The sequence below is a fragment of the Ochotona curzoniae genome, unplaced genomic scaffold, assembly GCF_017591425.1.
Source record: "Ochotona curzoniae isolate NIBS_2020 unplaced genomic scaffold, NIBS_Ocur_1.0 contig_2321, whole genome shotgun sequence".
Lineage (NCBI taxonomy): Eukaryota > Metazoa > Chordata > Mammalia > Lagomorpha > Ochotonidae > Ochotona > Ochotona curzoniae.
The window spans coordinates 23,681,580-23,694,807 of NW_024465421.1; the positions used below are offsets into that span (position 1 = coordinate 23,681,580).

The 13,228-nt window shown below is 66.7% G+C and overlaps 1 protein-coding gene across 2 annotated transcripts; it reads left to right on the forward strand.

The window, feature by feature from the left end:
* The first annotated feature begins 149 nt into the window (after nt 1–149).
* LOC121151744 (caskin-1) lies at nt 150–13,043 on the forward strand. Of its 2 annotated transcripts, XM_040973521.1 has the most exons (20): nt 150–243; nt 3,883–3,934; nt 4,031–4,128; nt 4,248–4,393; nt 4,489–4,584; nt 4,702–4,832; nt 5,040–5,148; nt 5,306–5,414; nt 5,517–5,611; nt 5,718–5,835; nt 6,771–6,872; nt 6,942–7,030; nt 7,113–7,197; nt 7,288–7,379; nt 8,138–8,248; nt 8,326–8,427; nt 9,549–9,687; nt 9,765–11,780; nt 12,188–12,590; nt 12,944–13,043. In XM_040973521.1, the coding sequence occupies exons 1-20, from the start codon at nt 150–152 to the stop codon at nt 13,041–13,043; spliced, it is 4,287 nt and encodes a 1,428-aa protein (XP_040829455.1). The 2 variants fall into 2 exon arrangements, with proteins under 2 accessions (XP_040829455.1, XP_040829457.1); XM_040973523.1 differs by lacking the exons at nt 8,138–8,248; nt 8,326–8,427.
* The last annotated feature ends 185 nt before the right edge of the window (nt 13,044–13,228 follow it).

The window sequence follows — 13,228 nt, forward strand, 5'->3', positions numbered from 1 at the left end:
GCCCCCCGCCCGTGACGCGCTCCCCGCCCCCTCCGCGCCGAGCCCGAGCGGGGCGAAGGGGCGGCGGGCGGCGGAGGATGCGGGACGGCCGCCGCCGCTGAGCCGCGGATCCGCCGAGCGCAGCCGCGTCGCTGCGGCCCCGCCGCGCCATGGGGAAGGAGCAGGAGCTGGTGCAGGCGGTGAAGGCGGAGGACGTGGGCACCGCGCAGCGCCTGCTGCAGAGGCCGCGGCCCGGCAAGGCCAGTGAGTGCGGGGGGCGCGCCGCGGCCGCTCGTCTCCGGCGTCCGGCCCCCCACCCGTGCCGGCGCCGGGCGGGGAGGCGAGGTGGCCGGGTCCCCTGGGACGGGGCGGGGCCAGCGGCGCCGGGGACCCCGAGTCTGCGCCCCCCACCCCGCACCGAGCCCCCAGCGCTGGCGAAGGCGCACCACCCGAGCGCCCGCCAGCCGCGGGCATTCGCATCCCTGCCTCCCGGCCTACGGCTGACAGCTGAGGTCTCTGTTGGGGCGAGGCGGATGCGCCCCCCTCCACCTTGAAAAGCGGGATGGAGCCCTTGCGGTGAGGGCGCCAAGGAGGCTGATACCTACCCCCCCCCCCCCCGGTGTTTAGAAACACGTTTTGGGGGAAAGGGGGGGCAGGACCATGCTGGGGGTGTGGCTGCCCAGGCATGGCCGCAGGGGGCCATTTACGGCTGGGACAGTAGAGGCCCAAGGTCGCCCAGCTCAGGACGCCCTGGCTCCTTGCACGGCGGGGTGGGGGGAGGCGAAGACTGGGGGCCCGAGGGTCCCATGGGTATCTGCAGATGCTGGTTCTCCCTGTGTAACATACTGGAAAAGGGGTCGGAGAGGGAGTGGGCCCCACCGCCCATCCCTAGCGTGCGCACTGTAGGGGCCCAAACGGTAGCCTCTCTGGGCGGATGGGCGTGTGTGGCTGCGCACGTATGTGGCCATGTCAGTGTATCAGGCACCTGTGTGGGCCCCAGCGGGCCGGCACTCGAGGTCTGGGTGCCCCGGAGGGGGCAGGGGCGTGCTGTGATAAGGCAGGGAGACCCCCATACCCTCCCCTCATGGGCACTGGAAAGTGGGACTGCCTCCTGGGTGGGTGGAGGCAGTCCCAACGCCTCAGGGGATCCCCTGGGCTCCTGCGTGGTCAGGCGAGGGCAGCAGTGCCTTGCGGGCACAGGCACGAGCTAACCCTGCCCTACCCGGCCCTGCCCCCCCCCCCGTGGGGGGCAGGCAGTCAGGGCCCTGAAGATGGTAGGGAGCTGACAGGGTTGGGGGGTTGCAACCTGCGATCATGTGACCTTGGGTCCCAGTCTGGTCATCTGTAGGAACGGAGGAGGTACATGGCAGGCCCTGGGCACCCGGAGCCCTGGGCAGGGTGCCAGGGAAGCAGGGCTGGGGATGTGATGGTTCTGGCCACCAGGGGGAGGCACGGCTGCCAGGAGCCCCCATCACCTTTACCTGGTTCCCTGATTCCTCCTGTAAACTGGTGTGGCCTCTGGGGCCAGAGAGACACCTGCCCCAGCTCCACGCACCCCCTGCCGCCCGCACGCACTCTGACTCACAGGGGCGGACGAAACAAATCAGAGAGAAATCCCTCCAGGAATTAGCTCTGTTGTCATGGCAACGCTGGCCTGCTTTGGAGTAAGATGTGTTTTGATTCCGCAAAGTGCTGCTGGAGTTTGGACCATGGGGAGGCTGTCCAGCAGTGTCCTCTGAGCCACTCACCTCCACAGCCACCTCTTGCTGCGTGGGTCTCTTCCCTCACTTACAGTGTCAGTTCAGGCTCCAGCAGCCCCCCGTGCACCTCGCCCTGCAGGGACCCTCCTCTTGTGCATCTACAGCTGACTTTGGTGGAGATCCCTGGGAGAAGCCGCCAGGGCGGGGGGCCGACCTGACTCAGGCCGGCTGTGTGTGCCCTGTCGTGGTGTCCCCACCTTGAATGTTGCGGTCAGCCTGGTCCTAGTAGCTGGGGCTAGGAGGTGAAGTGGGGGTGCCACTCCTTGTGAGCAAGCCCTGCATTCCTCCAGGACCCCACAGAGCTGGGGGCACCTTGGGCTTACCACGCCCTCCGACCTATTTCCTGACAAGCCTCATGAGCAGGCAGGGCTTGCTACCCCCTAGTGGCACCCAGCTTGTAGGGGTAGTCCCCCTCCTGGTGGGGTCACCCCTCCCTCACTGGTGTCTGCCTCATTTTCTGGATACTGCTTCTTTGTCAGCCCCTGCAGGTGTGGCCAGATAAGCAGGCAGATCTGGCTGTGAGCAGGGCTCCAGCCAGAAAATGCCCCAAGCTGGTGGCCAGGAGGGAGAGGCGGGGCTGGCCCTGAGAAGTGGCTGTGGAGAACAGGCTGGATAGGCCTTGGAGCAGGACAGAGGCAGGGCGCCACCCAAAGGCTGACCCCACAGTGGACAGAGCATGTGGCTCGAGGATACCCTCTCCATCGCCACCTGGCCAAGCACCTAGCCTGGGGCTGGCGCCACTGCAGCCACCAAGAGCATGGTGGAGCCAGAAGCACACCTCTTCTGCAGGGTCCAGCTAGACAATGAGCAAATAGGACAGACACACTGGACACAGGCTAGGAAGGGAGTTGCCTTGAGAGAGAGGAAGACTGAGCAGGGCACAGCCAGGCGAGGACAGGGGTGAGGGAGGCGAGTGGTGGCTGTGGAGAATGGTGGGTGGGTCAGACCTGAGCCAGGGCGTGGCCATGGGGTGAGGTCCAGTGTGCTGTGCTGGCATCTTGAAGGGAGGGGACCTAATATTTGCTAACAGACAAGACAGAAGATGCAAGAAAGACCACCAATGGGAAGGGGGGCTAAGTGGCTCTGTGTTGGGGAGGCGACAGGGAGGCTGGCAGCTTTAGTCCTCAAAAATTGTCCAGGCTGGTGCAGGGTGGGGGCAGTGGGGATGACCAGTGGCTGGGCTTTCCTGAGCCTGCCCCCTGCTGGCAAGGCCGAACACCCAGAAACGGAGTATTTCTGGGATGTACAGTTGGGACCCGTGCTGTACCTACAAATACCTGTGTACAGTGGCCACACCATGGCAAGATACGGATTCGAATTTGAGTCTGCTTGACCTCATGAGTTTAAGGGGTTGTTACGACTGACACTGAGGCCACAGTAGCTGGGGCTCTGGGACACCCACCTCAGCGGCCCTGCCCCCAGCCCGTCCCAGGGCCCAGACAAAGGGGTTTCTGTCCTGCCAGACGCCCCCTCAAGGAGGAGCGGCTGACCCACAAATGGGTTATGTAACCACAGCCTGCACTGACGGGCTTGGCCCAAGTCCGTGTGGACTCGGGCCCACTGGGAAGCCATTGGCGGATGGAGAGGGCTGAGGCCCTGAATGGAAGGCCCTGGGGTCTGAGTGTGGCCCCGTGGACCAGTGGCTATTCCTGGGGCATCTCAGGGGCACTGACCCAACTGCCTCCCTCTCCCTCTGCCCCACATCTGTCTACACCGCCAGGGCAAAACTTGGCGACTACACCTCCGAGGGGTAGCTCTCTCCCCGGAAATACCCCTTTTCTGGGTGTTCAGTCTTGCCACCACCCCCGGCCCCATCTGGGTCCCTGAGAGACAGATTGGGCAGAGCTCTCCCACCCTGGGCAGGTTCCCAGCCATCCTCCCCGAGGGGTGGGGGTGTGGGCGCACGTGTGTGCCATGTAGGTGCCAGCACCCTGCTCCCGTCTGTCCCCGCATCTCCTGGCTCAGAGGATGCTGCAGGGCCCCGTGGCAGGTGATTGGTGCTGAGTGAATGAGCAAACAGAACCCTAGCCTTGGGCCCAGCCCGGAGGGAGAAGGAAGCACCTGTACTTGCTGAGGTGGTCAGGACGGGGAGTGGGAGAGGGCTGGCAGGGCTGCCGCTAACCCTGCTTCCCCCACATCCCAGAGCTGCTCGGCTCCACCAAGAAAATCAACGTCAACTTCCAGGATCCAGATGGGTGAGCCTTCTGTCATGTTGCCAACCAGAACTGGGGTGGGCAGGCCGGGGCCCTGGGTCCCCCGTGAGACGGGTCCTCCACATCTCCTGCCCTTAGTTTCTCTGCCTTGCACCACGCGGCTCTGAACGGCAACACAGAACTCATCACGTTGCTGCTGGAGGCGCAGGCTGCTGTGGACATCAAGGACAATAAAGGCAAGGCTGGCCTGGGGGCCCGGAGGCGGTGCTGAGGGTGGCAGCAGGTCCTTGCGTGGTCAGCGTAAGGATGGTAGGGCTGCAGGAGGGTAGCTCCCATGGACCCCGCCTGCCCCCAGGCATGCGGCCCTTGCACTACGCGGCCTGGCAGGGCCGGAAGGAGCCCATGAAGCTGGTGTTGAAGGCCGGCTCGGCGGTGAACATCCCATCCGACGAGGGCCACATTCCCTTGCACCTGGCGGCCCAGCATGGCCACTACGACGTGGTGAGGACCACACGGGGCCGTAGAGCGGGCGGGGCTGCGGGGCTCAGGGTGCCCTGGGACCTGACCAGATGCCACGGTCCCCCAATCCTGGCCAGTCGGAGATGCTGCTGCAGCATCAGTCCAACCCCTGCATGGTGGACAACTCTGGGAAGACGCCCCTTGACCTGGCTTGTGAGTTCGGCCGAGTTGGGGTAAGTCTTCCCTTAGGAACTTGGGAGGCACTGCCACCCTGCCTACCTCCTCACCCGGGGTAGCCCCAGGCCAGGCCTTCCCCTTTCACCTCGCCCACCCTGACCCCCTCCTTCAAGGTGGTCCAGCTGCTTCTGAGCAGCAACATGTGTGCGGCCCTGCTGGAGCCCCGGCCGGGGGATGCCACTGACCCCAATGGCACCAGCCCCCTGCACCTGGCAGCCAAGAACGGCCACATTGACATCATCAGGTATGACCAGTGGCAGGAGGGGGCCTGATCTTGGGGCCTGCCCCCAGCCTAGGGGGCGGACAGCAGCCGCCAGCCACAGGAGACCCGAGGAGCCCCTCGATCTCCCATCCTGTAAAGTGGGGGTACACTGGAACGGAGGGTCAGCACAGAGTGCAGGGCACGGGGGTGGTGGGAGGCGCTGGGTGAGGCTCCCTCCCCACCCCCCAGGCTCCTCCTCCAAGCCGGCATCGACATCAACCGCCAGACCAAGGCAGGCACGGCCCTGCACGAGGCCGCCCTCTGCGGGAAGACAGAAGTGGTTCGATTGCTGTTGGACGTGAGTCCAAGGGGCTGGGCAGTGGGCTGGGGGGACCCGGGGCCCTTCTGTGGGAAGATGGAAGTGGTGCGGCTGCTGCTGGACGTGAGTCTGGGGGCTGGGGAGAGTTGGGGCCAGGCCCTGACCCGACAGGCACGGTGCCTGCCCGCCCCTGCAGAGCGGAATCAACGCCCACGTGAGGAACACCTACAGCCAGACGGCCCTGGACATTGTACACCAGTTCACCACGTCCCAGGCCAGCAAGGAGATCAAGCAGCTGCTGAGGGGTGGGTAGGCCGGGCAGGCCAGGTGCTGGGGGCTATACGGGTGGGCTGTCAGGCCTGGCTGGGCAGCGTGCAGAACTGGGGGTCTACCTCTTGTGTCCCCAGAGGCTTCGGCAGCCTTGCAGGTGCGGGCCACTAAGGATTACTGCAACAATTATGACCTGACCAGCCTCAACGTGAAGGCAGGGGACATCATCACGGTAAGGACATGGGGGCGACCGCAGCGGGGCCAGACCGGCACATGTGCCTGGCCACAGCAACTTCCAGTCTGGGCGCCCCCGAGCCATACGCCCCATGCCCCGCCAGGTCCTGGAGCAGCATGCGGATGGCCGGTGGAAGGGCTGTATCCATGACAACCGGACAGGCCATGACCGTGTGGGCTACTTCCCATCCTCCCTGGGCGAGGCCATCGTCAAGCGAGCAGGCAAGTCCTAACCAGGTCCCGGGAGGAGGGTGGCAGGCTGAATACCAGGGTACAGTGACCAGGCAGGTGTCTGTGTGCCCATCCCCCATGTGGTCTCCACACCACACTCTGCCCACTGCCCTGTTCCCACTCAGAATGGCAGCTGGGGACATCAGGGTTCCTTGCCCTCAAGGAGCTAGCCATGGGAGTGGAGACACAGAGACCAGCTTGATGTGACTGAAGACTGTGGGCAGAGGCCAGTGTGGTCAGTGCAAAGGCCAGGAGAAGGGCACAGGCCAGGTCATGGAGCCTTGGGGTGGCACTGCGTGGGTGGCGAGGGGAGTCATATGCTGCGTCCTTGGGATATGGAGATGGCCAGGTGGTGAGAGCAGGCAGAGGGCCAGGCGGTGCAGTTTCCCAGTGCCTATGAGACCCCCGGTCCCTGTAAAGAAGGCCACACTGAGTGGCCACACCCTCAGGGACCCTAAGAACCCTGTCCACAGACCTGCGACCCCTGGTAGGAGGCTGATCTTAGGCCCCCGGGCCTAAGGGAAAGGGAAGTTTCTCTCTCTTGCTAAAGATTTGTTTATTTATTTCAAAATCAGAGTTAGAGAGAGACAGAGATCTTCCATCTGCTGATTCACTCCCCAAATGGCCACAATAACCAGGGCAGGGCCAGTTGGACACCAGGAGTCCAGAGCTTTTTTGCTTTTGGGGCCCAAGCACTTGGGCAAGCCTTCACTGCTCTCCCAGGCACATGCCCAGGGAGCTGGATCAAAAGTGGAGTAGTCAGGACATGCCAGTCCATATTGGATTGGCAGCATAACTTGGTACACCACTGTCGCTAGCCCTGGGAAGTCTCTACTTTCTGGAAATGGCCATGGCAGGAGGAGGAGGCTGTGGTGTAACCCTTGGTGGAACACCCTGACCTCATGGAGTCTGTGCTGGGCTTGCAGGGTCCCGGGCAGGTGGTGAACCAAGCCCACCCCAGGGAGGCGCCTCATCGGGTCCTGCTGCACCCCCAGAGGAGATCTGGGTGCTACGGAAGCCTCTCACAGGTAGGCTGGGGGCCTCAGAGGGCTGGGTCAGTGGCAGCCCTGCAAAGGATGAGCCTTTTGTGCCTGTAGGTGGGGACCGCAGCGGCAGTGTGAGCAGTGCGGCCGGGAGCCGGGGCAGCGGTGGCCACGCCCTGCACGCGGGCTCAGAGGGGGTCAAGGTGGGTAGGGTTGGGGACCCAGGCCAGGGTGGCTGAGTGTGGGGGCCCAGAGCACACCCTGACCCGGGTCCCTGGGTTCCAGCTCCTGGCCACGGTGCTTTCCCAGAAGCCAGTCTCTGAATCCAGTCCGGGAGACAGTCCCGCCAAGCTCGCCGAGGGCTCTGCAGGTGAGGGCAAAGGCACAGCCGCCCTGGCTGCAGGGGGCGCTGTTCTTGATTCCCCCAACCCCGCACCTAGTACTGCTCTCACCTACCTAGGTGCAGCCCGACCCCAGCCCCCAGTGGCTCACACAGGGCCAGTATACGCGGAGCAGCCGCCCAAGAAGCTAGAACCTGCATCAGAAGGCAAGGTACGGGCCCTGAGCCGGCCCCAGGGCAGGCTCTGGGAGAGGCCGGGGCCGCTGTCTGATGGGTGCCCAGGTGCCACCTGGGGGCCCTGATAGGCTGGACCCCATCCTCGTGTCTGTCAGTGTGTGTACGTGTGTTGTGCGTGCCCGTGCCCGTGTGTAACGATGTCATCTGTGTAAGCTAGGATGTGAGAGGCGGTGGTGGTGTGGAGCTGTGGATGGAGTGGCTGTGGCTGTGCCAGTGTGTGCGACGAAGTGATTGAGCTGGGCAGGCGTGTGTGTGTGTTGCAGGTGAAGGGGGATGGGTGTGAGGTGATCAGGGGCGTGTGTGCACCCGTGTGCCAGGAGGCAGGAGCTGCTGGCTGAGTCCTGCGTGGCGGAGGGGTACATGGCACACCTTCCTGGGAGCCTGGCCCAGGGCCCCTTCCCCCCAGCGCTCTGTCACGTGAGAGGCCACACAGCACTGGCATGGGTGGTTGTCCAAGGTGTCGGAGGGGAGGTCAGGAGGCCAGGACCCAAACCAAGCCGGACCCTCCTGGTGGAGCTCACAGAAGAGGAGGAAGACATATGAGGAAGAGGCACGTGGGACGGCGTCCGAGGAGCGCCTTGGCCGGGCTCGCCAGGGGCGCTACTGCAGACGGAGGACCAGCGGACAGCGGACCTGCGCCCTGGGCCTGCCGGCCAGCAGAGAAGGAGGCGCCTGGTGGCTGGGTGTGGGCTGGCTGGCGGCGGGTTGCAGCACGTGCCTTGCTGTCTTGCAGAGCGCAGAGGCAGTCAGCCAGTGGCTCGCCACATTCCAGCTGCAGCTCTACGCCCCCAATTTCACGGGAGCAGGTTATGACCTGCCCACCATCAGCCGCATGACCCCCGAGGTGAGCCACACCCCCTGGGTGGTTATCCCCTCACCTTGTCCTCGAGCCTCGCCCTGACAGCCGTCTCCGCTGCCCAGGACCTCACGGCCATCGGCGTCACCAAGCCAGGCCACCGCAAGAAGATCACGGCAGAGATCAGTGGGCTGAGCCTTCCCGACTGGCTCCCGGAGCACAAGCCCGTAAGGCCTCCCCACCTTCTGGCGGCCAGGACGGGCACACGAGGTGGACAGGTGCCTGCCTGGCTGGCTACGGCGGGGCTTCACAGGGAACACAGGGCTGATGCTGGCTGGCTGGGAGCTGTCTGTGCAAGCTCCCCTCCCACCTGTCTGCTTCCAAAGGGACCCCCATGCGCCCACATGGTGTGACCCTGTCTGCCAGGCCACAGAGGGCTTGCACCCCTAGACACTGTGGGTGCACACCCAGGCATATACCTGGGAGCTGTGCACTAGACACACTTAGGGTACACACACACCGGCCTACATCCGGGGGCCCTTACTGTTCCTTTTGCAACTTGTGAGCCACAGCTCAGGGTCACATGCTGAGTTCTGGGCTCCTGTCTGCTGGCAGGAGGGGTGCGGGGCTGTCCCCAGGACCCAGGGTGTGTGGACAGGTAGTCTGCACCCACCCACCCCACCCCCCGCCACCTTGCGACACTCAGTCAGCCGCTCAGTAGCCCTGCCGGGAGCACACGGAGCCCCGTGGCCTTGCCTCGTGTCCGTGGGGCATCTCAGGGTGCAGAGTGTTGGCACGACTGACATCCAGCTGGGAGTGCAGATGCTAGAATGGTGTTCGGGGAGTGATTGTGAGGTTCTGAGTGAAGACAACGGGTGCTGCCTGAGTGCACAGTGTGGCTGTGCAGGCGGGAAAGCGTGAGCGTGACGCAGGACGGGCATCAGGCCCAGGTTTGGCTGGGAACGCAGTGTGTGCGTCTACCCATATCGTACGTGGTGGTGCTGTGTGTCTGTCCATGGGCGTGTGTGGAAGGAGTGTCTCCCTGGGCTGTGCCCCTGGCCATGTGGCCTAGCTGAGGAAGATCCTTCGGCACCTGCCCTGCCCGGGGTCCTGAGGCCAGGGCCCCCACGTGTGTGTCTGCTCCTGCGTGCTCTCCAGCCCCCGGCAGCCGTGCCGAGGAGTTATCCTCTAGGGCTCCTGCCAAGGTTGTGTCCACTCCGTCTCCACCACTGACCCCTGGCCTGTCTGTCTGTCCCATCTGTCTGTGACCCTTCTGACAGCCCCGGCCAGGTGGGCAGGGCATGGGGCTTCAGGCTGCAGGCTGCCCCTCTATGTCCCCACTCCATAGGCTAACCTGGCCGTGTGGCTGTCCATGATTGGCCTGGCCCAGTACCACAAGGTCCTGGTGGACAACGGCTACGAAAACATTGACTTCATCACCGACATTACCTGGGAGGACCTGCAGGAGATTGGGATCACGAAGCTGGGTGAGTCATGCCCCTCCTGTGCCCCACTGAGCCTACCTCAGCATCCTCCTGACCTGCGCCGGTGACCCTGCCCCCAGGACACCAGAAGAAACTGATGCTGGCAGTGAGGAGGCTCGCAGAGCTGCAGAAGGCTGAGTACGCCAAATACGAGGGGGGCCCCTTGCGCCGGAAGGCGCCTCAGTCGCTTGACGTGATGGCCATGGAGTCGCCGCCACCAGCTGAGCCTGCACCGGCCGATGTCCAGTCTCCCAAGATGACCACCTTCCAGGACAGTGAGCTCAGCGGCGAGCTGCAGGCAGCCATGACTGGCCCAGCCGAGGCAGGGGCCGCTGCTCCTGCCAAGCCTTCCAGCCACCTGCCACTCACCCCCAGGGCCAGCGTGCGCCCGGAGCCTGGCCTGGGGGGACGGGCCCGGCACATGAGCAGCTCTCAGGAGCTGCTGGGTGATGTGCCCCCGGGCCCCCGCAGTCCAATGTCGCGCAGCCAGGAGTACCTGCTGGATGAGGGCCCAGGCCCCAGCCCCCCGCCCAAGGAAGCCCGGTCAGGCCGCCATGGCCAGAGCGTCAAGAGGGCCAGTGTGCCCCCAGTGCCTGGGAAGCCACGGCAGGTCCTCCCAGCAGGCACCAGCCCCTTCACGCCCCCACAGACACCCAGCAAAGCCCGGCCAGGCTCCCCCCAGGCTCTCGGGGGACCCCATAGTCCATCCCCAGCCACGGCCAAGGTGAAACCCACCCCACAGCTGCTGCCACCCACAGAGCGCCCCATGTCACCCCGCTCGCTGCCTCAGTCCCCCACACACCGTGGCTTTGCCTATGTGCTGCCCCAACCTGTGGAAGGCGAGGCGGGGGCGATGGCTCCTGGGCCCGTGCCCCCACCCGTGCCAGCCACAGTGCCCACACTATGCCTGCCCCCTGAGGCTGACGCAGAGCCAGGGCGCCCCAAGAAGCGTGCCCACAGCCTGAACCGCTATGCGACATCCGACGGCGAGCCAGAGCGGGACGAGCTTCTCGTGCCGGCTGCGGCGGGGCCGTATGCCACGGTGCAGCGGCGTGTGGGCCGCAGCCACTCGGTGAGGGCGCCCACCGGCGCCGACAAGAACGTCAATCGCAGCCAGTCATTTGCCGTGCGGCCTCGCAAGAAAGGTCCCCCCCCACCTCCCCCCAAGCGTTCCAGCTCGGCCCTGGCTAGCGCCAACCTGGCTGACGAGCCAGAGCCAACCCTGGAGGTTGAGCCCAAGGACGGCCGGCTGGGGGTCCGGGCACAACGACGGCGGGCCAGCGATCTGGCCAGCAGCGTGGACACTGGCAGCGCAGGCAGTGTGAAGAGCATTGCGGCCATGCTCGAGCTCTCCTCCATCGGAGGGGGCGGCCGGGCTGCCCGCCGACCACCCGAGGGCCACCACACCCCTCGCCCAGCCAGTCCTGAGCCAGGCCAGGTGGCTACAGTGCTGGCCTTGGTGAAGCACAAAGATGCCATCGGGCCTGACGGTGAGGTGGTAAACCGGCGCCGCACACTCAGCGGGCCGGTCACGGGACTGCTGGCTGCCCGCCGCGGGCCTGCGGAGCCTATAGCTCAAGGCCACCCTGTGGAGGATGGAGCTGCTCGGCAGCGGCCCCAAGGGCCGACCAAGGCTGAGCCGAGTGCCGAGGGTCCGCCCCTGGCCAGGGTGGAGGCCAGCGCCACGCTCAAGAGGCGCATCCGAGCTAAACAGAGCCAGCAGGAGAATGTCAAGTTCATCCTGACCGAGTCTGACACAGTCAAGCGCCGGCCCAAGGCTAAGGAGCGGGAGACTGCGCCTGAGCCGCCCCCGCCCCCGCTGTCGGTGTACCAGAACGGAGTGGGCACCGCGCGGCGCAGGCCGGCCTCGGAGCAAGCAGGGGCCCCAGAGCTGCCCCCGCCACCCCCACCTGCTGAACCGCCACCCACAGACTTGGCGCAGCTTCCCCCTCTGCCCCCTCCGGACGGTGACGCTCGGAAGCTGGCCAAGCCGCCTGTCTCGCCCAAGCCCGTCCTGGCGCAGCCCGTACCCAAGATTCAGGGCTCACCCACACCCGCCTCTAAGAAGGTGCCGCTGCCAGGCCCTGGCAGCCCAGGTAAGTGCCAGAGCCAGCGTCTCGCCCCTCTTCTTTCGAGTTTGAGAAAGGTCAGGTGGCGTGGGAACGTCCCCCGCCCCTGCCCTGTCAGCCACGCGCAACGCCGTACCCGGCCTGGGCCGGGAGCAAGGTGGACGCGGGCCCTCCCCTTTTGGCACCTGTTCGCAGGCCCCAGAGGGAGGGGAGGCCTCGAGGCAGGGTGCTCCCAGGCGCCCAGGCCCCGAGGCCTGAAGACACCCCCCACCCCCCAGTCCTGGGCCCTTGGGCAGGCACCTGGAGGGGCCGGGGACAGGGGGTGGGTTCGGAGGCTGAGGTTGAAGGCTCGCGCGCCTCCTCGCGGCAGCCGGGAAGCCGGGCCGGAGCGGTGGGTTTGCTCCGCCCGGGTGCCAGCGGTGTCCTTCCCGCAGAGGTGAAGCGCGCCCACGGCACGCCGCCGCCGGTGTCGCCCAAGCCGCCGCCGCCACCCACGGCGCCCAAGCCGGCCAAAGCTGCGGCGGGACTGCCGTCAAGCAGCGGAAGCCCGTCGCCCGCGCCCTCGCCGGCGCGCCAGCCGCCCGGCGCCCTCGCCAAGCCGCCCGGCACGCCGCCCTCGCTGGGCGCAGGGCCCCCGTCCCCCGGCGCGCCCGCGCTGCACGTGCCCGCCAAGCCCCCGCGCGCCGCCGCCGCAGCCGTGGTCGTGGCGGGGACGCCTGACGGGGTCGCGCCCGCGGACAGCGCTCGGCAGAAGCTGGAGGAGACGAGCGCGTGCCTGGCCGCGGCGCTGCAGGCGGTGGAGGAGAAGATCCGGCAGGAGGACGGGCAGGGTCCGCGGTAAGTGAGGCCGTCCACAGGGGCGCCCGGCGGGGCGGGGGCAGCGGGGGCGCAGGCAGCAGGGGCGCCCGGCGGGGCGAGGGCAGCGGGGGCGCAGGCAGCAGGGGCGCCCGGCGGGGCGAGGGCAGCAGGGGCACACGGCGGGGCGAGGGCAGCGGGGACGCCCGGCGGGGCGAGGGCAGCAGGGGCGCCCGGCGGGGCGAGGGCAGCAGGGGCACACGGCGGGGTGAGGGCAGCGGGGACGCCCGGCGGGGCGAGGGCAGCAGGGGCGCGGGCAGCAGGGGCACACGGCGGGGCGAGGGCAGCGGGGGCGCCCGGCTGGCACCGCCGTCCTGACCCCGGTCCGCCTCCAGCCCCGCGGCGGCCGAGGGCAAGAGCACGGGCAGCATTCTGGACGACATCGGCAGCATGTTCGACGACCTGGCCGACCAGCTGGACGCCATGCTGGAGTGACGCGGCCGCGCACGGCCACGTCGGGCCCGCCCCGCACTGACCTTTACCTCAGGGTGGGCTCCTCCGGGCGGCGGGGCGGCCCTGCGGGCGGCGGGCGCTGCTCGCCGGCGCGCACAAGCACAAGGCGCCCGGGCCCTGGCTGCGCGCCAGCCGGGAGGCTCCAAGGGCTCTGGAGACGCTGCTGT

Excerpts from the sequence above, each read along its gene's own strand:
- LOC121151744 (XM_040973521.1), top strand. The coding sequence starts at position 150 with ATGGGGAAGGAGCAGGAGCTGGTGCAGGCGGTGAAGGCGGAGGACGTG. Across the intron at positions 4,585-4,701 it reads GTGAGTTCGGCCGAGTTGGG|GTGGTCCAGCTGCTTCTGAG; the intron begins GTAAGTCTTCCC and ends CCCTCCTTCAAG. Across the intron at positions 11,781-12,187 it reads GCCAGGCCCTGGCAGCCCAG|AGGTGAAGCGCGCCCACGGC; the intron begins GTAAGTGCCAGA and ends TCCTTCCCGCAG.